At 42.0% G+C, this 22,538-nt stretch overlaps 1 protein-coding gene across 4 annotated transcripts in view; it reads right to left on the reverse strand.

The window, feature by feature from the left end:
* Positions 1–22,538, reverse strand: part of MIER1 (MIER1 transcriptional regulator) — a 33,623-nt gene that overhangs the window by 8,866 nt on the left and 2,219 nt on the right. For 3 of the 4 annotated variants that reach the window (XM_088531959.1, XM_088531958.1, XM_088531957.1), the window contains exons 2-6: positions 11,288–11,312; positions 9,799–9,944; positions 4,536–4,706; positions 1,915–2,047; positions 55–119 (exon numbers count right to left, since the gene is read on the reverse strand). In XM_088531959.1, the coding sequence (XP_088388085.1) occupies positions 55–119; positions 1,915–2,047; positions 4,536–4,706; positions 9,799–9,897 (468 nt within the window). In that variant the 5' untranslated portion in view covers positions 9,898–9,944; positions 11,288–11,312. Of the gene's footprint in view, positions 1–54; positions 120–1,914; positions 2,048–4,535; positions 4,707–9,798; positions 9,945–11,287; positions 11,313–22,538 lie in introns of those variants that run through there. The other variant, XM_088531960.1, reaches the window with a different exon arrangement.

The raw sequence follows: 22,538 nt of genomic DNA on the forward strand, positions 1-22,538 counted from the left end.
GTGACAGATTAACTCACCATTCATGGGATATTTTTAGCAGCCCTTAATATTTACCTTTTTCCAGTCTTCTGATGGAATATAATCTTCATCTTCCTCGGATTCCTCTTCTATTTCACTGTCTGCAAGAAAACGAGGAAACGTTTACCCGGAACGAGCTATGGGGGAGCCCGCACAGGGTAGGAACAGGGTAGGAAAAAGGAAGGCACAAATGAATACTTGAACAACTTTAATACCTCCTAATAAAACTGCCTTTCCTTCACCCAGCTTTGAAGTAGCTGACATGGTCCACACTCGAATCTATTGTTTTCTCAAAGCATTTTTATGTGTGCGTTCAGACAGAAATCAAACTCATTTGCAATTTCACCATTATTTTCAGTGAGCTCCTATTCAGTTACTGTTGCTCTCTCTTCCTTCAGCAAAAGGCACACCAGAGCACAACATGAAAGAAATCCCCACATATGAGTTTCTCAGTCTTATGGGGATTTAGGAGGCTTAGATGCACTGCTGGGATGCACAGCAGTATTCAATGCAAATTATTTAGGATAAAGCTTTAGTATTTTTACAATATGGAGTAGCTTCACAAGGTACTGAAAGCAATAAGTTTATGTATAGCATGTCAAAACCTAAAAAGATCTGCACATTAAATTACATTCTGTACACAGCTGAACACTGCAAAACCCACCAAAGCAATGTAATACACTTGCATTACACTGAAGTCTAAAAAATGGAGTTAATTTGTTTGCAAATTTCTTGGTTCAAATCCCTGCACAGCTAAGGTTCCTTGGAATTTCTGCGTTAATATAAACAACACATTGGAAAAATGTATCTCTACAATGTTAGGGCTAATAAGTATCCAGTAGAAGATAATGTAATTAACTTTTGCCTTGAATTTCACTTGCTAAAACAGAGGACTGTAGGAATTCAAACATTAGCAACCATCAGCTCTACCCAAGGAAGGTATCTGCTGTGCAAATGGCTCAGGTGATAGCACGATACTGAGAGGTTCATATCCTGTAGAGTAGGACTGCCGCAGAAGTCTAAGGGGACAGCTACACAACTAGATCAATGGTTTCAGATGCCTGAAAAACCACATCCTAAACAAAACAATAGGGAAAAAATCCGTTCACAATACTGGCAGTAGCAGCAAACGTGGATTTTTTCAAGTAGATTTTCTTCTTGGCTATTTCCACCTTCATTAGTTCAGGCTTAACAGTCTTTTTGCCTTCTTCAGATTTCACTGCCTTTTTTTTTTTTTTTACTTTATTTCCAGGAAATGTTGTTTATTTTCTCATTCACCAGGATTGTCAACCTCTTCCAGTGAGGATGCATGTGCTGTGCTGCCACTGCAGTGACCGGCTGCAGTGGAGCATTCCCTGCCAGCAGGGATTTTCACCTGCTCCTGCTGGGAATCCAAGGCAGCACCACGCTCAGCAGCCAGGCTCCCAAGACCCTAAGGAGGTGCTGCATTTTCAGCGTGTAGCTATGTAAGACTTACAGATTCCACCACGGAGTATTTATTAAAATCATCACGCAAATTCATAAACCAAACAGTTGTGACACTAGGAGTAATGTAACGAGAGGACTTGCCTGAGACTGTGCTTTTCCAAACCTGTAGAAATTTAAAATATCAATCACACTTAATCCTTTGTTGTAATAAGGTAGGTAATACCTAGTGCCCTTGCACAGGGTCCCTCATCTGGTGAGCAGATTAGCATTCCGCTAAAAATAGGAATTTTTGTTGCCCTTTATTTGCAGGGTAATGCTAATGAAGAGTAGTGGTAGGAAAGAGCAAACAAATGCCTGCCAGCATCTAGATGTGTGTTTGAGAAACAGAATATGATGGTAATTAGAGCTGTTAATAAGCAGAAGTCAATTACACTGAGGTGGCTGTATTTAGTATGAAACTGTACATACTTGTATCAAAATATTTACATCGACGAGGGCGAATTATCTCCCGTGGATCTTGAGAAGCAACAGATGGTGCTGGGTCCTCATTAGATGACTGTGTCTCATCTTCCTGACCAGATGAATCCTTTATGGCCTCCTCCTTAAATACACAAAAGCAAATCAGTTTTACCTTCTGTAAAACAAATACCATTTTGGCAATATTTTCCTCCCAAATGCCAACCTATCAAAACCAGATAGTCTGTGCCTAACTTCAAGTGACTGTGGAGGTTGTTGCTGTCCAGACTAAACCATAGTAAATGTTGAAATGCCTTTTTTTTTTTTTGACCTGGATTTTAAGCATATCAGATTCGACAGACTGTAAAATATGTCAAAAACATGGACCAGAACTAAATACCACATTTTTGCTTTTACATCAAACATATCCTTAAAGTTTTCATTCAAAAACTGGAATGGAATGCTGTATTTATTTGAAGCCAAGTACTTTTCTTCATCAGAGAAAGGAGGTTCTCTTCCTCAACCTTCTAAAATTTGCTCTTATAAAAACAAAGATACTGGGGGAGAAGGCAAGCTATGCTGGGTAAAGTAATTGCTTTTTTTTTTTTTTTGGCAACTACTGTCCTGAAATTTTACCTTCCTTTAAACCTTCCCTTATAAATTTTCAATGAAGATGATAGGAATTCAGTGGGCTACATTTCTTGAGTCATTTTTCATAAAAAATACAAGTCAATAGTGTGGTTCAATCCCACAGAATTAGCATATCAACATGCTCGATTGTGTATTTCATTGAATCATTAAAAGATGAAAAGTTTGTCAGAGACGTTTTTGTGTTAGAAAAAAAACAAAAATAGGTATTATCAGAATTGAGGAAAATTAAAGTGATAATCATTAAAAATCACATTAATGTTTTCTATTATGCACGCTGCCAGTGCATTTATGCATTTTATGAGTATGTTGTGAGCATTCGTACTTGCATGTGTAATACGGAGGCACCAGTACAAATGTTTATATGTACCTTTAACAGCACGCCAGGGTATTATCACATGCGCAGCTTAAAGCAGATTAAAAATAGAAGACAGGCGAGTGCAGTATCACTAGCTAAGCATGTACAGAGGGTGGCACTTGCAGAGAAGGCACGAATGATTTATAACATGACTCCAGGGATCCCTGCGAAGCTCACGCAAGGGTTTGTGGAGCTCTCCTCCTGGCGTGCCGCGTGGCCTCCCCAATCCCTCTCGTGCCGCTCCTGCGGAACAGGCTGGGACGAGGGAGATGTTTTGTTGCTGATGGGAGCAGAGCAACGCTCTGCGTCCCCTGCGCAGGGGCAAAGCTGATGCTGCAAATGTCTCTGCGGTGAGACAGGCTGAGATTTTATCCATCTAGGAGAAAAAATCAGCAGCATCTTAAGAGGAAAAAAAAAAAAAAAAGCTAGTAACAGATCTGCAGAAGTGCTGAGATGGGCCAGAACACATAGAAGATGGAAGCTGTGACAGGCAGTAATTAAGAAGCAGGGACACAAGAAGGAAATGAGACTTCAGGAGTACCACTAAATTTGCACTACTAAATTAATCTGTGTCTAATTTTGCATTCTTCATGTTCCGTTAGTTCCCCCCACAGCCTCTTGAAACTTTCCTAATGTGAAGCAGCTACGTAACTTTCTTCTTTTTGAACTATTCAACCTGAACAGATAGCAACCGTTTACAACATTTATCAAAGGGGCTCATAAATCATAACAACTTAATTTTCCAAATCAGTTATCTCATTGTGTCTCCTTCCTGCATTCAAAAATGGGTAAGAAATGAAAGGACAAAATGTATACTTTTAAAATCCAGGCTAGGTAATAGCACTTTTATTAATGCTTAGGCTTTTTTGGGGGTGCCAGTACAAAGGGAGTACAAAGGTTTCAATATTACACTGCAATTCAGGAAGCAACCCTGAGTGCCACCAATAATGGAGAAGTTACAGCTGTGCCCCTCACAGGTCACCATTATTATGAATATGTATAAAAAAGCCAAGCAGTAGAGATTCTTCTAAAATTGGATTTATTTAAGAGCGCACAGGACAGAAGCTGCCAAGTTCATGGCCATACATTTTGCAAAAAATATTTGCATTATTAGATTTCATTAACTACTTTTTTTTTCTCTCATTAACTATGTAACTTTTACAATCAGGACAATTACCACTACTTCTAAAAATACAATCTACAGTAAGAAAACTAGCAGCAGCCTCCAGCACTCTAGAGACTTCTTTGAATTCGATTCCTCACTTCAGTTTCAGTAGATGAGCTTTTTCACCTCAAAACAAGTATTCAGGTATATTTATAAATGTACTCTTAGGCACTTAAGTTTCAAAGTCAAACAGTATTTCCAAAACACTATTATGATCCCCTTTTTCACAATACTGTAGGCATACATGCACTGTAATTTGTTTCAGTGACAGTGTAGAACGATGCAGATGAAATTAAAAGAAATACTGATGGATAATTAAGAGTAAACATTAGAATACAGTACACAAAGTATCTAAAATCAGCTATACTGTGAATTATTCCTGCTGTGATGCGGCACCTTAAACAGCTGCCTAGTACAGAATGGCTGAATGAAAGTAAGCTCCAAATCAGTGCAAACACTCACTTTGTTTTCTCCACTACAGCCACTGTTGTCATCGTTATCAACATCATCATCATCTTCTCCCTCCTCCTCTTCCTCTTCGTCATCTTCATCGTCGTCATCATCTTCTTGCAGTGGAATGGTTCCATCGTAGCCATAAAGGCTAAGTAGCTCCTGGATTGGCATATCACTTTCCTGAGAAACAGCCAAACAAATGTTGAGATTTTAAGACAATATTTCATACCTGCTCCACAGATTGGAAGTGTGCACTTTAAACATGAACCAGCAAAAAAAATACACCATCAGGTCTACTAAAAACGTCCTCTCTAAAATGAATGCCTAATTGGAATTAAAAGCTTGGAGGGGAGAGTATTTAAGTTAGTTACACGCTTTGGAGACTGGAGGCCACCAAGAGAAACCATCCAGCTGGCACCCAAGGCGATCTTGGGAAAAAGAGTGGTAGAAACGAGGTTAATTAACTCCCGTGGCAGCCAAATAGGACACGTGGACCAGGCACCATCCACTTGCAGCACAGACATGGGGTGAACGCTCTCCTGGCTGGAATGGTAGCTGAGAGGGTTTGTTATTTTTTTTCCTTCCATTAAAACTACCTGAAAAAATACAGTATTTTGCACATATTTATGGAAGAAGCAGCACACACGGTGTGAGACTGCAGCAACAGCTTCATCCAGACAGACAGGATGCTGATAGGTGTTGTAGGCACCATGAAGCATGGCAGCACCTTGCCCTAGTGCAAGGCAGTGCTTTGTGCAGTGTTTCCAGAAAGTCAGCAGAACAAGGACCAGAACTTGCACTATCTGCCTTGAACATGGAGCTAAATTTTTTTTAGGGGAGTCACGAGGGAGTTGACATGTAGGGTTGGTTGGGTGCTGTCCTACAACCCCGGCCCCCAGTAAAAAATGACACAAATCAAATGCACTTCTCTATCCCTCTGCTTCAAACAAACAAAAATATTAGGTATATAGGAAAAATATTCAGGTAAAGATGGCAGTGTTTACAGATATATACTCATTTCCTCATTTAAAAAGAAAAAAAAAAGAAGCTTTTAAGCTAGCTGCATACAAAAACAGAGTTGGAAGCAAACCCACAAAAATACGTGCACACGTGAATATATTTAGAAGGTTGATCCACTCTGGACAAACTATCTTAAATGATATAGGAAGTTCTCAGGTTTACTGGCTCCAGAACAGTTATCAATTGCATGCACATTATTAATACAAACTATTAATTGCCAGGTCTGCAAATCACTTAATCACATCTAATAGCTCAGTATTCAGCCTGCCAGGGCAGCGTGTGGCTTCCCTAAAGAGATTTTTGGAGCAGAAACTTTTGGAGAGGTTTTAGAACTACCCCTCCCCTCGGATCTCCTCCTGTGTCTGCCATCCCGAGGTGTATGCCTGTTTGCAACCCTACTTAGTAGCAGTTTAAGTCCTGGCTGATAATCAGATTTCGTAGTTGCCTGCTGACCCTACACTACCTCCAATTAACTCTTTTACAAACTGTCCAGCACTGGATATTTCTCCAAGAAAATGCAATTTTCCTGAAACACACTAATAATATCAATTACAAAAGACCAGTGTTGTTAGTTGTGGTTCATGAAAATGAACACACCACGGGGTTATCAGGGTTCAGTTGCTGTTTATGCTATTTTATTTCAAAGAACAGAGCTGGTCCAGTCTTTGGAGCTCCATACACAGTAGATGCAGACCACATGCACCTCAATCTTCTCACCTTCCTTCTTGACTTCTTGGTCCTACCATACCGCTTTACGGAACAAACGCTTAGAGGCAGGGAATTTATTTTTTACACTGACAACAGACAGGATTGTGATCTTAATTCAAACCTTATAGTGCAGCTGTCAGAAAAAAAACATAATCACAATTCCCAAACAAATGTTCTCCAGTACATTTTGAAAAGTAATTCAGCATTCCCCACTGCTATTCCATTTGAACATACAGACTGAGAATTAGAAAAATACTACTACAATTTGTAAGTATGTGAGAATAATGTAACAGGCATATTGCCATCTGTTCCACAGAAAAATTGTATTGTATTTAGAACATTTTATGAGGTTTTCTGAGGTAGAGTCTCTTAACTTGACATACCCCATTATAATTCAAAAAGCTCCAAGTGCCAGCAACTCTCCAAGACAAAAATGCTTTAAGTATCAAATGGTGATTTCTGCATTGTTTTAATAAAAATCCTAAAACTAGAAAAGGTTCCTCCATCTGCAGAAAAGGTAAGTGTAGAGGGGCAATAAAACAGTGAACTACATCATAAGCAGAGAAGGAACAAAATGGGGGCAACCATTAAAATGAACAAAAATAGGATTAAAAAAAATCGTCAAACTAAATGAACTTAAATTTTGCAACATTGCCATATGCCTTGCAGACATTAAGGTTGCAAGGTTAAAAATCAACTGGACAGATTTGTTGTGGTGGAGGGAGAAGCATCACAGACGAAGAGACATCATCTGTCCCAGGTGCATCTCAACTGCAGCCTGCTGGAGGCTGCGAGAGTATCTGGGGAAACACTGCCCTGCTCTACAGCCTTCCTCAAATAACTGCTGCTGGCTTTTGCTCCCAATAGTTCAAGGGGATAGGATGTTGGTGCATGTCCCTAGTGCAACCCAAGAGTCCTCCGTGAAAAGAAGGACCCAAAAGGAGAAACCAAGAGATTATGAGGAATGACAAATGGAAAAGGTGGTTAAAGGCTTGCAAATATTTAAATACAAGCATTTAAGGCTTACAAAAATTCCGAGTTTAGTATTTATGGAGGGAGGCACTGTGTACAGCACCCTGCCACTGCTCACTGCTTCCTATCCAAAACGGCAGGGCAAACCAGTCAGCAGCCCTGACCGGACAGGACAGCACAAAGGTGAAGAGCCAGGGCCCACAGTCAACAAATTCCCCCTATCACTCCCTCCAGCTGATGCCTTTTTTTTTAGCCAGCTTGGCTAAGAGTAGGAGAAAACTATAACTTTCTGCAAATTGGTAGGGCCTAGCCACTAATTTCCAAGGAGAGTGAATACAGTTTCCCTCTGTTGGGAATTATGCAGCCAGTTTCCTGCATGTGGGAAAAACTGCAGCATCAGAGTATGCTCAGGACACAGGAGATGTGCCTTGCTGTGGGGAGGAAAAACAAACAAAAAATCATCACCCTCCTGATCACTTTATCTCCTGGACTGTTGTAGAAAGAATACTGGATTAGCCAGGATTAGGTCAGATCCAATATGGATATTCATACATGAGAATATTCTATTACTGAATACACCTGGATATGAGCAGGCACAGGCTGCTCCATCACATTCCAGATAGCTCTTCTGTCCCCAAAATATTCTTACCTTTCAAGGAACCAACTCCAGTAATTCTGATTCCTTTCAACTACGCTCTCAGAGAACTATATTTTTTCCACCTACAACAGCGGCACAGAGGGTGACTTCAGGTCTCAAGAGAGAGACAAACTGCTGTCATTTACAAAAAAAAATAAAATGTATACACATACACCCACTTGCAAACGCAGGGCACTGCTCAGCCCCAAATTCTAACGTACTGCAGATTCACCAGGTTTGCAGCCAATGAGTGCAGAAGCTCCCTACCCTCAGAGGCAGGCGTTATGGCTACACCACTCTGAAGTTGTTATATAACTCAGGTTCAAGCACTCCTTTGCTCGCCTGACCGTCCCTTGGGCTCTGAAGGAGCCCAACTAGCAAATCCAGCACATTCCCAGCCTAGGAAGAAATTCGAAGGAATATCTCTAAATGACTAGGGAAGGCAAAGGCAGGATAGCACTTGTCTTGACAACAGTTTTGAGGCTTAGGGTGTCTACCATCCACATCTAAGTATGGGTATGATTGAAAAAAAATTAAAAAAAAACAGAGAAAAAATAAGCTTTGATGCATGGCCTGCTATCCCAGACACAGAAGCAACTCCAGGGCTCTAGCAAGGCCCTGTTGGCGTGGAAGCACCTGAGGCTCAGGAAAAGCTCTCCCTGCAATATCCCTATAACTTGACAGTAAGATTCAATGTCAATTTGCAAAAAAAACCTCTGGAGATGGATAGCACATGGAGCAATTTGAATTGAAGTTAACATTGCTCACTCTCCTTACTACAAAAATACCTGAAATGTGGAAAAATTATAGAATTGCAGCCCCTACAGCTAGGATATGAGGGAATAAACTGATGTTGAAATACGATTATAAACAAAGCATTGTAATGTGGTGATAAAATTACATAATCGGATGTTGACTCTTTACAAAATATGAGGAAAAAAACATGTACTTTCAACTTAAGGACTATATGAGATAGATGTGGAATCCCATTTCCCATTTAAGCGAGATGAAGCATTTTTAGATTAACAATTTATTTATCTTTACATTTACATTTTAATATCAAGCCTGAAACTAACTGCAAGAAATAATTTACATCTGAAGTGTAGATTAAATGCACTAAATTAATTTAATGTCATATGGGTATAATCGCTTACACCAAATAGGATTATTAATGATCTGGTCTGGAAGCTTTTTCAGCCAAAGAGGTCACAGGCAGTATCTAAACCATAGATACTTTGGCCATACTTTGTAGCTTAGGAATATTATTCCTGACAGAGGAGTAATTTAAAGCAGACATAAGTGACAGCAGAAACTCAAACCCCAAGTAAATCTTATGTGGTTATTTCAGAATATACACATTTTAAGATCTATTTAACACTATTACCAATATTTGGGAGTTCTGATCCAGCGCTCCTGACAACTCAACTACATGGCTTTGAGCAAACCAATTAATCTGTTTCCGTTTCCTCTGTCTTAAAAATGAAGATACTACCTGCTTCACTGAATTATTATATGAATGTCTGTATAAAAAAATGTAAGTGTAAAATAATGGGATTGCTACTGAAGTGAAACCTATATGCTCTAATTGAGCGCAGGTATTTGTTAAGAACAGTAACACTGGAACATGCAAGTTTAGTCAGAGCAAACATTAATTTATATTAGCTCTAAAATGCAAGTCCTGTACCAGTATATATAGAGAAACTACACAAGCACGGAATTACACATTATTAAATATTTAGATACCAGTTTTTTTGTCCCACCCTTTAAGAATTGCAAATTTAGCTTGGCCCCTTCCCCCCTCTATATTATTTACCTACCACTGTTTTGGGGGCATTTTTTTGGTTTTGTCCCAGATTGAGGAGAAAAAGCCTGCACATGTTTTTGTGCAAGACTGTGGGTTGTGGTTATGTTTTATGACTACTTAATGCTACCTACCCTGTTAAGATCCTCTATTTCAGAACTGAAGTTTGTTTCTCCTTCCATCATTTCCTCCTCTTCTAATGTCCGTTCATCATCAAAGTCATGCACCAGCATATCAGCTGATGGATCAAATTCATGGTCATCAGATGTTGCTGAACCTCCTGATAGAAAACATTTTAAAGATTTTTTTTTAGTTAGATCATGGCCTCAGATAGTTTAGTTTTTTATTTTGGTGACATTTTTATACTCAAATTATCCTGAGAGATTGAAGTATCTTCAAAATCCCTAATTCACTTATCTTGGGGAAAGCCAATCATATTATTCAGAGGAGAGGAAAGCTGGTTTTTAGCTGATAAGAGATCACGGAAAAAAGAACTAGAAGTTATCCAGTCAATTCGCAAGGTACTACAAATGTGGACATCAGGCCCCTAGTTAAATACTTGCACAACGCTCTGTTGTTGAAGACTTAACTCCTACATAATCAGAAGTCCGTCCTACTGAGAGCAGAAATACTCATAAAAATATAAGCTTGGGCAGTTGTTTCTTTGCTCCTTTCCAAGCATTCTTGTTTACAACTACAAAGAGGCTGCCTTATAACTTTTCAAAATCTAAACTTCAAGTAAGCTTCAGAGTTACGCGCATTTTATATATGATGTGGACTCCTTAGTTATTTTCCCCATGCATTTTTCACAGCTCTTTGTAGAAAAGTCTGGTTATATTTTGTGACAACAAAAAAATAAATGAATGGATGAGCGGTTTGGCAGATGCAGCACTTGGATATAATTTAGCAGTACCTGATTTCTAATTCTAGCTCTGATAATATTTGTCCACGTGTCTCCTTGGACAATTTAGTTTTTATTTTCCAAAGCTTGAAGACTATATTCATGCTAAGGGTGCAGGAGGGAGGAAGGGTTAACTATATTTTATTATCTAAACACTTAAAACTACAAAAAATGTTTATCTAAGGAAAAAAAAAAAAAAAGAATCCAAGAGACAATGGCAGTCCAGCTATAGCAACTATTGGGAAGTTGTCCAACCAGTATGATGACAAAACTTGTGAAATAAATAACACCATGTAGAGTAGCAGTAAAGATGTTTTTTTTCTTTCTTTCTTTTTTAAAAATCATGATTTACACTTATGCTAATTATTAGATATCCAGTAACACCGAGATACTGGTACATCAGAAAATAAGCAGCTTTTAAAACAAGTCATGAAACCCCTCATTTTTAGTAATCCAGTGAGGAATAAAGCACCGTTTTTCTTGCTGCTTTTGTTTTTGCCGTTGTTGTGTATAAAAGCAGTTGTATAACTATGTAAGTGAGAGCAGTACCTGACCCCACAAAAACTGCTGCTGGCACAGGCTAGAGGAGCTTAAACCAATACTGCCACTAATTTACTCAGCAAATTACTATCTGGGGTGACTGTCTGGAAGAGATCAGCAAGAAGAATTTTTCAAGGGTGCCCTTTTCCCTCATAAGTTTAGGAAATAGTAAAAATATTTACCTGGGCTTGAAGACTCAACAGAAGGCTAAAAAAAGAAAACACAGGAAATTATTTCTTTTTTCTATATTGGATCCATACAAACTGAATTCAATAATTCATCTGACACAAAACGATTACAAACAAGCAAGCAACTGCAAATAATATATTTACTAACACAGCGCCGCTGCAACGCCAAAACAACATAAGATAAATAGTATCAATTTCTTCCATTTCTCCTTTACATGTCTATCCTCTTGCTCTATTTCAGGAAGAATAATTGCAAGAACTGCCCACTCTGAGATGTGGTAATTGAGTTCATGAAAGTATAAAATAAAGCAAATCTTTCATTCCTATAATAACATTACAGTCCCCCCATGAGCTGTATGTGGCATTAACTGCTGCTGTTGCCTCCTCTCCGCTCATTTCCACTCCTGCCTTTTGCCAACACACAACTGCAAACTAAGAGCACTCGTAGGGCAGCTCTTAACAGATCCAGCTCTGATCTAATTCCATGTACTGAATTCCCTTTTCCAAAGCCCAGATGCACACCCGACTGCATGACACAGCAAGCACAGTTTAAATTACCCTCCCTATTGGAACCCGTGTGCTCTTCAATACCTACATGCCCTCTCTGTATGTCAATTAAGATGCAAAATGTAAGAGCTGATCACGGGTCACAACGCAATTCCTCGAGCAACAGAGGGAAAAGGCAATTTCATCTCAATCGCCAACCCAGACATGAGAAAAGGCAGAAATTATTCTGCAAGCCAGACTTTCTCCCCACGTATTATTATAACACAAATAAGCACCGAAAAACACATACAGATTAGGAAACAAATGTACTTTTTGTGGTACAGAAAAAAAAATCCACCTTTCTGCAACACCCGTTATGTAACAGAGATGCTCTGCCTACCGTGCTTGGTGACCTTATAGTTATCATTGGATTGAACAACCTCCTTTATTAAATTCTGCTTCTCCTGGCTTATAATTCTGTCCATCTTTAACCTCCTGGACTGATATTCGTGTGCAGAGCGTGCAAACGTCATTTGTTCGGAAAATCCAAGCAAATGGTTCAACTACTTTAAGGAGAATATCTAAAGGAGTGTTTTCCAGAGTTAGAAAGACTGACCTTCCACTTCAGAGAACTGTGGTGCCCCTCTCTGGGCGACGTTTTGGGAACCGAGATGCTGGTTTCCATCAAGGATATATCACATTGCATAATATCCTGAGCTGTCCTCATGAGCGCCCGCTGCATTTGGCCAAGAAATGACTTGGAAAACTTCAACTCACACATTCACCATGTTATTCAGTATTACGCATAGACATAATAGGAATCTAGACTGTACTCTTACCGAAATTCAGTATCAGCAAATTATATTTGCAATTTAAAATGGGATATTATATTAAAAAAAGAAATGAATTTAAACTCAAATAAGAACTTGCACTATTATCCTAAGATTTTCTAAAGCACTTTCCTTCTCCTTGATTTCATCCCTTAAGGCTAAGCAGTCACTTGGACAAGCCACTTCCACCCAAGATACCTATGGAGAGACCTAAAATCAACTAAAAAAAGAACAAGAGAAACAACCACCACCACCCTTATAGAAGCAACTAAAACCCCATGTAATTGCAATTTCTTTACAGCAGCATTTTTTTCTGAGAAAAAAGAAATACTTCTACTTAGGAATCACTTTAAAAAAAATCATTTACATACCAATGCTTTAAGAGAGTCTAAAGGGAATAAATGAAAATTCAGAATATATGCGCAGGTCAAACAGAAACCAGTACATAAGGGGAATAAAAACTCATTTGCAGTGTTTCCCTGAAGGGTGGATAGAGATATGATAGGCAAGAAGTTTTGTTCTCCTAAAGTCACACATCCTAAAAAAACCCCACAAAATATTATATAAACTGTTCTCAGGTAGAGGCGCTGCAGTCTGTTTTTCTCATACCTACTGATATCCAGTTATTTTTAGTTTATGTGCAATACCACTGCCGACTTGCAATAAACATCTTTTTAAGTAACTCGCCCCGAAAGGCACCGTTTGGGAGACCGAAACGCGGCGGCTGGGTAAGATCCAAAAACATTTTTGCAAAATTAAATTCCCCAGTGTCATAGGAAGCTTCGCTAATGACTACAGCGTAAAACTCATTCTTTACAAAGACTAACTTAAATTCCAGCGTACAACATTACTAGCGTATATTCAGCTCAACTGGAGTATCAAAATCAAGCCTGCAGCATCCCATGGTAGTTTGGGTTGTCTGACAAAATTGCTAATCTGGATAATACATAATACACAATTATTAGTGTAAAATAACAGAGTTTTAGCATATTCATTGCAAAAAGTACAGGTGGGAAAGCTAATAAATTCAGATTGTTTGTTTCTGCCTGGCAATGCTGGGTATAAAATAGACAATATTACATGCTCAGCACAATAAAAAATAAAGAGGGAGAGAAACATCACTAAGAAGCAATCTTACAAAGTTTCAAATTAAATGGCAGGTCTCCCTTAGTAACTCACACACCATGACTGCAAATGAAATGACTATTTCAAATGGAGCAATATAGGCAAAAAAAGCAAGGGACTTCAGCACCAAGGTGCCTGAAGATGGAAAGCGGAAAGCAGATAAAGAGAAGAAGGTGAAAAACATCCCTCTGATTTACAGTGAAAGATTATTCCAGAAATTATTCTGCCCTCGTAGAACAAAGCTGGATTTAGTGACTCATAAAGCCCTTAAAATATTCCAAGAGATAAAACGTGTTATTTAATAAAAAACAAACTCTGCAAATGCCATCTTAAAACTGCTTTTCCTGCCATGAAGAGCACGAGTATCGGGAGGCTCTCAGGTAAGCTGACCCGCTGAGGACAAACTATCCCCACTCCAGCGCCAGCACCACCGCGAAGGCCAAATAACCACTTCTTGATACGGAAAAAGCCCATCAAAGAGCCTCTTGGCTGGGAGACGGTTTCTGCTCCCGTGTTATTTCCAGATGCGCGGAGCTTGCCCGGCGAATGAGGCAGGGAAGGGCAGTCCCGGGTCACCCGGAGCGCGGTTGGGAAGTTTGGCTGGGAAGCGCGGCCGGGAAGTTCGGCTGGGAAGCGCAGCTGGGAAGCGCGGCCGGGAAGCGCGCCAGCGCTCGGCTCTCCCAGGCTGGCTCCCTCACGGGCGCCGCGGAGCGCACGCGATTCCCGGGCTCGGCAGCCACGCCGCATCCCTGCGGCTCGTGCAGGCCCTGCGTGATTCTGTATGTTCTATATGTGTGTGTATACGTACGCGAGCATTGGAGCCTGCTGTTTCGACCTGCCTTTATGTTCTGGTGCCCTTCCTCAGCACTTCACAGAACGGAAAAGGAAAAACAACTTTCAGCATTTTTTCTCCACGACGCTGATTACATACAAAGTGTCTGGCATTCCTTTCCGGCAGCTGAGGGATGAACATCAATAACAAATCCCGAGGTCGCAATACCGAGTGCTGCGGGAGCTGGCCCGTGTCACTGCAAGGCCTCTCTCTGTCGTCATTAACAGGGCACGGAGGATCCCAAGAAAGTGACCGTCTCTCCGATGTTCCAGAAGGGCAACCAGGAGCATCTGGAGAGTGACCAACCAGACAGCCCCACCTCGATCCCAGGGAAGGCAAAGCAGCAACGAATCCTGGATTCCATTCCCAAAGACATGAAGGAGGAGGAGGTGACTGGGAGCAGTCAGCACGGATCTACCCTGCAGCTTTCTAGGAAGAGACAAGCGGCTTGGAGAGTAAGAGGAGATCTGCCGAGGTTTATCTTGACCGTAGCAAGGCTTTCAATGCAGGCTGGAGAAACGGGCAGAGAGGAACCTCCCGGAATTCCGCAAAGGGAAAAGCGCAGGCCAGCCCCTGCGGAGGGGGAAGACCCTGTGCCAGGACAGGCTGGGGACTCGTTGCTTCAGACTACTGCTCAGAACAGACACATCCCTGGAAAGGTTCCACCTCACTCTTCGTAACTTCATGGGCAGCTTTAGGAGAACAGTAGTAAAGTCTCTGCTCCTTTCTTATAACTTCCCCATCTGGCCTACTTAATCTGTCCCAATTTGTAGATTATCATCTTCGCATTTCATACGGCAATCACTTTGTAATCAATCATTTTCTGTCATCATTTTCTGCCATCTATTTCTGGCTCGACAGTTTCATATTGCATCTAAACTGATGGCCAGCTGCGGCCAAAAGTAGTAGTCTGACCTCTTCCCAGCACTTCACATGCTCCTGCCACTTGGGGCAGGTCCAACGGGGAGGCACAGCAGAGCTGCTTCAGCAAAGCCATCTCACAGCAAATGAGCACCAATTTTCCATCCCATCAGTACGTCAGACTGCCTCGTCTCAGGCCTTCGCACGCTAGATGTGCTGCAAAGCACCTAGAGCACGAGACTGAAGCTGGACACGCGGAGGAGGAAGGCGGCTGGCTGGAATCAGGACTCTTTCTGTGACCATCTGTTAGCATCAAACGTAAGGTGAAACCTCTCGCTACAACTAAGAAGTTGCCGCAAGACAATTGCTACAGTTCTTGATTATTCAGACTTACTTCCTCGCCTCCAAGGAATCGCGATTCCGGCCAGGGCAGAGCAGATGGCTTTTAGGGCATTTGCTCAGAAAGATTTCCTGGCAGTGGTTAAGGATCACATGGCCAGGTCGGTATCATTAAATCTCAAGTCCTGAGCTACAGCACAACAACACAGCAGCAATTCCAGTGAAAAGGATACCCCTGTTCTTCAGGGGCTTTCAGTTTGCTGCTGCAGCAATTACAGAGAAGTGCAAAACTTTTTTTTTTTTTTTTCTTTTTTTGCCTCAAAGGCATTTATGGGAACAAAGAGCCACTACTTATAAAGAGATACCTGTATCCAAGAACACATACAGGGCACAGGTTGATACACTCAAACTTCTATGCATAGAGCCATCAAATAAGGTAACAAGCTGTGAAATTCAGGAGAAAACAAGTGAGCAATGGCCTGCCCAAAAGCTTTGTTGTGGGCTCAGGTGAACCAAAGACATTCATTAACTCAAAAGCAACTAGGAAAAATGGAAACGGCCAAGGGAGCCCTGCTGCACTGCTACATCGCGGAGCGTGTTTGTTATGCTCCAAATAAGCAGCCTGAAGAAAAGGCTAAATCTGACACACGAAGCACACGCACTTCATGGTGCGGCGAAAAGGAAGGGAGACGGAGCAGTGAAGCAGCGAGCTCGGGTGGCGCTGCAGGAATCTCTCACCATTTGTGTTCCGTGTGTATTTTTAGGAGGTTCGGGAAGGACGTGTAGGTGCTTCCAGAAGGTTAGTGGCACTTACAGCAACAACTGATCCAGAAGAGCACATCAAATGCGTTTTCCAGCGTATTGATAGAGATATAAACAGAACTGAACTAGGCCAGGTCTCTTTCAGAGAAAGCTAACAGGCATGTATCAGATCAGTCACAGAAACACATCTACCAGATCTACAGTGCTCTTCTGACAACAGGAATTGCCTGGACTTCAGGATGTCTATACTAACACAATTTATGAGGCAAATTAAACAGTAAACTGGCATGGTGATAATTTACTTGATGCAAACAGCCTTCTGGAGACATTATCAGTTTTGTGTAACTAATTTTTGAACCCGCTCCTTCAGAAGCTGAAGCACATACACGCTTCAAAGCGACGCTCTTTTTTGCACGCTGGCAGATTTTCATTCCTTACTCCAAAGCTTTAGAGCCGCTGGGACTGGAATAGGATACTCCAGAAGTGAAAGCAAAACGCCGAGAGTCCTCTCCACGTTTCTGCTACAGCCTCCACAGAAGGGCTTGAGCAAAACCAGCAGGACACAACACGGTTTCACTCCTACCTGCAAAACTACGATTTAACACCTTTCTTGCTGCTTAATGCACTTCATTAATAATAAAACATTCTGAAAGAGCAAATCTGCATGCAGCTTCTGCAATACAACAGCACACATATATATACACATGGATATTCTGTTCAAATTTACTCTGCTAGCTTATACCTAATACAATTTAATTCTGCCTATATTGATAGCAAGAAGCCTGACAAATTCATCAAGCGGGTGCTCAGGCCTGTTGAACGATGCTGCAGGAAAATACCCAAATTAACTTCACAGTTGCAGGGGCTTGTTTTAACAACATCTGGCATACAGGAAACCAGTATATTAACTTGTAAACTAAACCTTAAAAATTTATGGTATTACCTATGTGAGACATGGCCCCTTTTACCAGCACAAAGAAAGAACAACAAGTAGCTGGTGGAGAATATCTGTAATTACTTCACCAGTAGACCTCTATCTGACTTTAGTATCACTGAAGTTACATTTCACTAAGCAGACTAATTAAAAGTCTAAGTAAATTACTGATTTGCAAGTAGCAACATATATCCTGTTCGTAACTTACAGATTTATTCCCCAAATGATGATGTAGTTACATGAATAACATTCAAAGACTGCACAGAAAAATGAAGTTTTGAATAAGTGTGGTTTAAATACTAGCTTGTTGCATCCTACAGCTCAAATTATTTTAGAGGAGGAGCTCACCAGCCTAGAAATGAATATGTAAGGCCCATGCCCACACTGTTGATATCTTAAGAGTAGAATAAACGTGGCAGCCATTTAATGAGCTCTCCAGTGAGCTGAGCTGAATGACAGCCTGGAGAAAACAGTTAGTTGAAATGGTGAAGAACGTCATTTGCTCAAGATGAGACGTTTCCCTTTTCTTAAGCAGGTATTCAATGGAAGAGCTCACTGTCTCCCATCCAACCTCTCTCTCCCTTCTTCGTATGCACAAAATAACACATCTTGCTTTTATGCCTTGGGAAAAACACAGTAAGAGAATGAAAAAGTAAGGCTGCCCTCTCGTTTCATGGTTACATGTGAACACTTCTATAACCAAAACTATGATGGCAGTCAATTCCTTCTGCACATGAAGTGAAAGTCTTAAAGTACACGGAAAATAGGCTTTTTTCCTCCTCTCCTTGCCCTCCCTTCCAATTTGGTTACTAAATGAGGAAATTCTGGTCTTTCCAGAACAGAAATACCAAGCACAATGTCTCAGCTCGCAGACCTCAAACATGTACAACAAAGGCTTGAAACTGCCACCTTCGCAAAGGTCCCTCAACTTGGCCATTTTCCCTTCTTGTCTTGATTAGCCCGAGTCAAGCTTCTAATTAGAATGAATAAAAACATGTTTTTCCCCTATGAAGATAATCCAACACCGCTACAGGTTGTCCATAAAGGTGGTGCAGTCCCTGTCCCTGGAGGTTTTCAGGACCACAGACCCCCGAGCAGCCCAGTTTGAGGTTTGATCTCCCAGCTGCCCGTGCCATGCGCGGGAAGTCGGACTCGAGATCTCCGGAGGTCCCTTCCTCCCGCACGATCCCGACGGTTAAGGTTTTCCGGGCAATCTTGAAAGACTACTTATTTGCTCGCTTTTTTCCTCCTCCTCCTGAGGAAGGAATTGGGTAGGGTTTGGTTCTGTTTATTACCACTTCAAAGAAGAGAACAAAGGATATTCAGCCGGAGTTTTTCTGGAGAAGCCAATGGAGCAGTTTCAGCGGTGCTGAACTGGCCAGGCCTCGGCAGGTCCATTTTCCTGCAGCCAACCAAGTCCTCACTCCTAGCATTGGGCCACACAAACCCCTTCACGGGGAGAGCCTGGGCAGGGGAGCCGGACGACAGAAAGGACTTTGCAGGGGATATTAACCTTTCAGCTGCATTTGCTTTGCAAAACAGCTCCCCACCCCTGTGGCGGCACCCGTGGGGGACACGGTATTGCACCCACGGGGCCTTCACCAAGGGAATTTGTGTTTCTGGGTGAGGTAAAGCTTGAGCACAGCAGTAGGACAGAGCTGCATATTCTGGCTAGTTTGCAGCACACGCTTCCAACGAGACATTTTCTAACCATTTGTTACCCATTTTCATGACAATGGACAGCATCGGTCCCAACTTGTCGTCATATCCTGGTACTTCTTAATAAGCAGAAGTAGAAAAGAGTCTATGGAATGACCATAAACTCCTGCAGGATTTCAGGTGACACCAAATGCTGCCACATGCTAAAGGCTGCAAGAAAAACGTCCCCTTTGTGACATGCATGGACTAACAGGGAAGTATTAATACATACTGGGAATTCTGGCAAGGAAAAAAGCTCAGAATGAGAGAGAAGGAAATTTTTAACAATTCCATGGTTTCCCTAAAATTCCTCTGCTGTATAAGAAATAATTGTAAGCCTCAAATCGTAAAAGTAGAAATATCTATATCCTATCACACACATGAAAAGCCTATGTAATGCACATATTATAGGAAAATAGTCTTTCCCAGTATTAGAAAGCCCAAACTCTGAATGGTATGTTATCATCTTCCACAACTTGTTAGAAAAACTAAGGGAATGCAATCGGTGAACAGAACCCACTACTTTGGAGTTAATATCCTTATCAAGGAACTCAGGAAACTGAAATCGCACGTCTATGTTAGTACCTATTTACAGATACTGTGATGTGTTCTACAAACCTGGCCTAAGAAAAATGACAACTCACGTTAATATCAAATGGGGAAAAAATGCTCAACAGGATGGACTGTTTTGAATCACCAATTTTATTCATGACTTAGATCAGTCACCAGGAAATCTCCATTTAATCTATTTTGACCTTATTTTGTAACCAGACTTTATTCAAAAGCTCTGGTCTCACTGAGTATTAAAACATCTCAATTTGCAACCACATTAGTGATCGTGTCAATCTGATTCCTGTTCCGAAAGGGAGGCCGTTAAACACTTAAGCTGTGCTACTGCTTCAAGATAATGTGCATAATAACCTTCTTCCACATTCTTAATCTTTGTTGCTTTTATAAGGAAACAGTAGATCACGTGTTTCTTAAACATTGTGTCCCAAAATATCTTCATATTTTAAGCTGCACTTAGAAACTAGAGTTCAGTTATATCTGCATGATTTTAAAGCTCCTCAATGAAAGCAATATAAAATTCGGGATAAAAGAAGATTTCATCAGGTATTTTGAATTTGAAGATGATTTATTAAAGCCCTGTCAATGTAACAAATTGTTTTCTGGCCAAAGGCAGCTATGTTTTTGGAAACTCCCACACCACTAAAGTGCACTGGAGCCAAGGTAGGTTACCAGGTAAGCCTGCTCCTCTTACCGACACACACACGACCTGCTCCTTCCAGCAGCCCTGTGACCCTCCAGAGAGGTGATTCCAACTGCTGACCCCACCGAAACTCACTCTGCGAGAGGAGAAGCGGAGTTCTCATCCCGCTGGGCCGGCCAGCTGAATCACCGCTCCGGGAGGGAAGAGAGCACTGGGAGCTGGCAAGAAGACGGGTCACCCGCACGGCCAAGGGCAGGTACAAACAGGACCGTGTTTTTCAGCAACTTCCAAAGGCCGGAGGCCCACGAGATGAGGAAGGTGCCTGAGAAGCCAGGTCAATGTGAGTGGGTATTCCTGGAAGGAGGACAATCCCAGCCTCCTCCGCTGGTCCCTGCCACTGGTTCTGCTGCCCCAGGTCACCCTCGCACCAGCTCCAGGGCCTGCCAGGCCCCTCCATCAGCCGACAACTAGTTATCCCGCAAGAAGCTCCTCGCTCTCGGGCAGCTCAGCATGCTCCACGAGCTGCAGGGGAAGCCCAAGGAGCAGAACTTCACTTTGGGCAACTGGGAGCTGCCAGGCCACCCGTCCCCCTCTTTGCCCATCGTTTAAGTCACCTGGACATCTGAACCAGGCTGTGCCAGCCTCAGCCAGGGCTCTTATATCATCACTGTTCCACCCACTTGTGGCCAAACACGACCGCCCGCTTCCCCAGGCGCCAGCCATGGTATTTGCCTTCTCTTTAGGGAGTTAATTAAAAGAAAACCACTATTTTTTTTTCCCATTAGTTTTGCCATTTAGTACCCCAGAAAGCACCAGTTGCAACATGGTTGGAGCATCATGGAATAAAATTAAGTAATCACAGAATTTCAGCACTTCTAGAAATTACAACAAGTACTTCACTGCATATCCTTTCAACACAAAAATATGAACTCAACTCTTCAGGTTTTTGGAATCAGTAGATTTCATCCCCACTTACATTTTATTTGTACATTCTAAGAGATGAATTATAAACAAAAACCCATTCTCTTTCAATTACTAGTCAAGCTTCTAAGTCAAAATCTTTTCTTCTCAGTAGACATTAAAATATTTGTATTTGGAAAAAATGTATGTATCAGCATTTGCTACAGCAGAAAGACTGAATAAGCAGCTTAAAGCGTGATTTTGTAACACTCACAAAGCTTGAGTTAGAGATGTTTTCTTTCTGATTACAGCTAGGGAAATATATTTTAATGTGTTGGAACATTAGGACTCAGACTGATAATGTAAGCATGCTGCAGAGTAAATTGAAATCCTAACCCAGTTTATTAATCCCAAATCTAAAAATATTTAATGTAAATTTAAAAGCTTTTCTTTTTTTTCTTCTGTCTACGATTTATTCAAACTGGTTGAGTTCCTACTAAAGTGAAACAACTTTTTTTTTTTGGTAAATTAGTTTCACTTTCTGGATTCATTTTACTTAACAGGATCGGAGTTCCTGTTTGAAGAGCCTTCCTGTCAAATTTGAAAAGTTTTGTATTTATGTTCCTTATATTTCAAGCTTCACGGCCCTAGTGTGAAAGCCCCGCAGCCTCTCCGGAAGGTAATAACTTGGGGTTTCTCCCTGTTATGGATGGGCTCCTGCAAACACCTCCTTAGGGACCAGCACGCGGTTTTTCCAGGGGAAGGGGCAGGAGGCAGAGCAGATGCTCTGTGTCCCACCCGTGTTTGCAGACCCAGGTTGGGCACCACACTGTGACGTGCCCAGACCCGACGCCGAGCGCTGACCGCCGTTATTTCCCGGAGAGCGTCGAGCGCGCCCCGCCACGGGGCACGGTCCCGCCACGCAAACGCTTCCTACCAGGGCACCGCCGGCTCAAGGAGACGTCCCATCCTCTCCCCTGGTGCCAAGAGGCATCTCGGGACACGGCTCCTCGCTTCAATCTCGGAAGCGACACAAGTGTTTGGAAAGCCCGGCAGCTCTCGCGGCTCGGCGCGCGGCCCCGCAAACAGCCGCCCGCGCGGCTCGAGGGATGCCAAGAGCGCCAGCCCGGCCCGCGCCGCCGCCGCCACCCGTGTCCGGGCCCGTGGAGCCCCTCGCGCCGCTCCCGCCTGCCGCAGCGGAGCCACGGGAGGACAAAGAGCGGCAGCTCGTGCGGGGGAGCCCCTTCCCCAGCGAAGTACCTGACGGA

The sequence above is a fragment of the Tinamus guttatus genome, unplaced genomic scaffold (assembly GCF_059628265.1).
Source record: "Tinamus guttatus ecotype Peru unplaced genomic scaffold, ASM5962826v1 Tinamus_guttatus_pri_ptg000441l, whole genome shotgun sequence".
NCBI lineage: Eukaryota > Metazoa > Chordata > Aves > Tinamiformes > Tinamidae > Tinamus > Tinamus guttatus.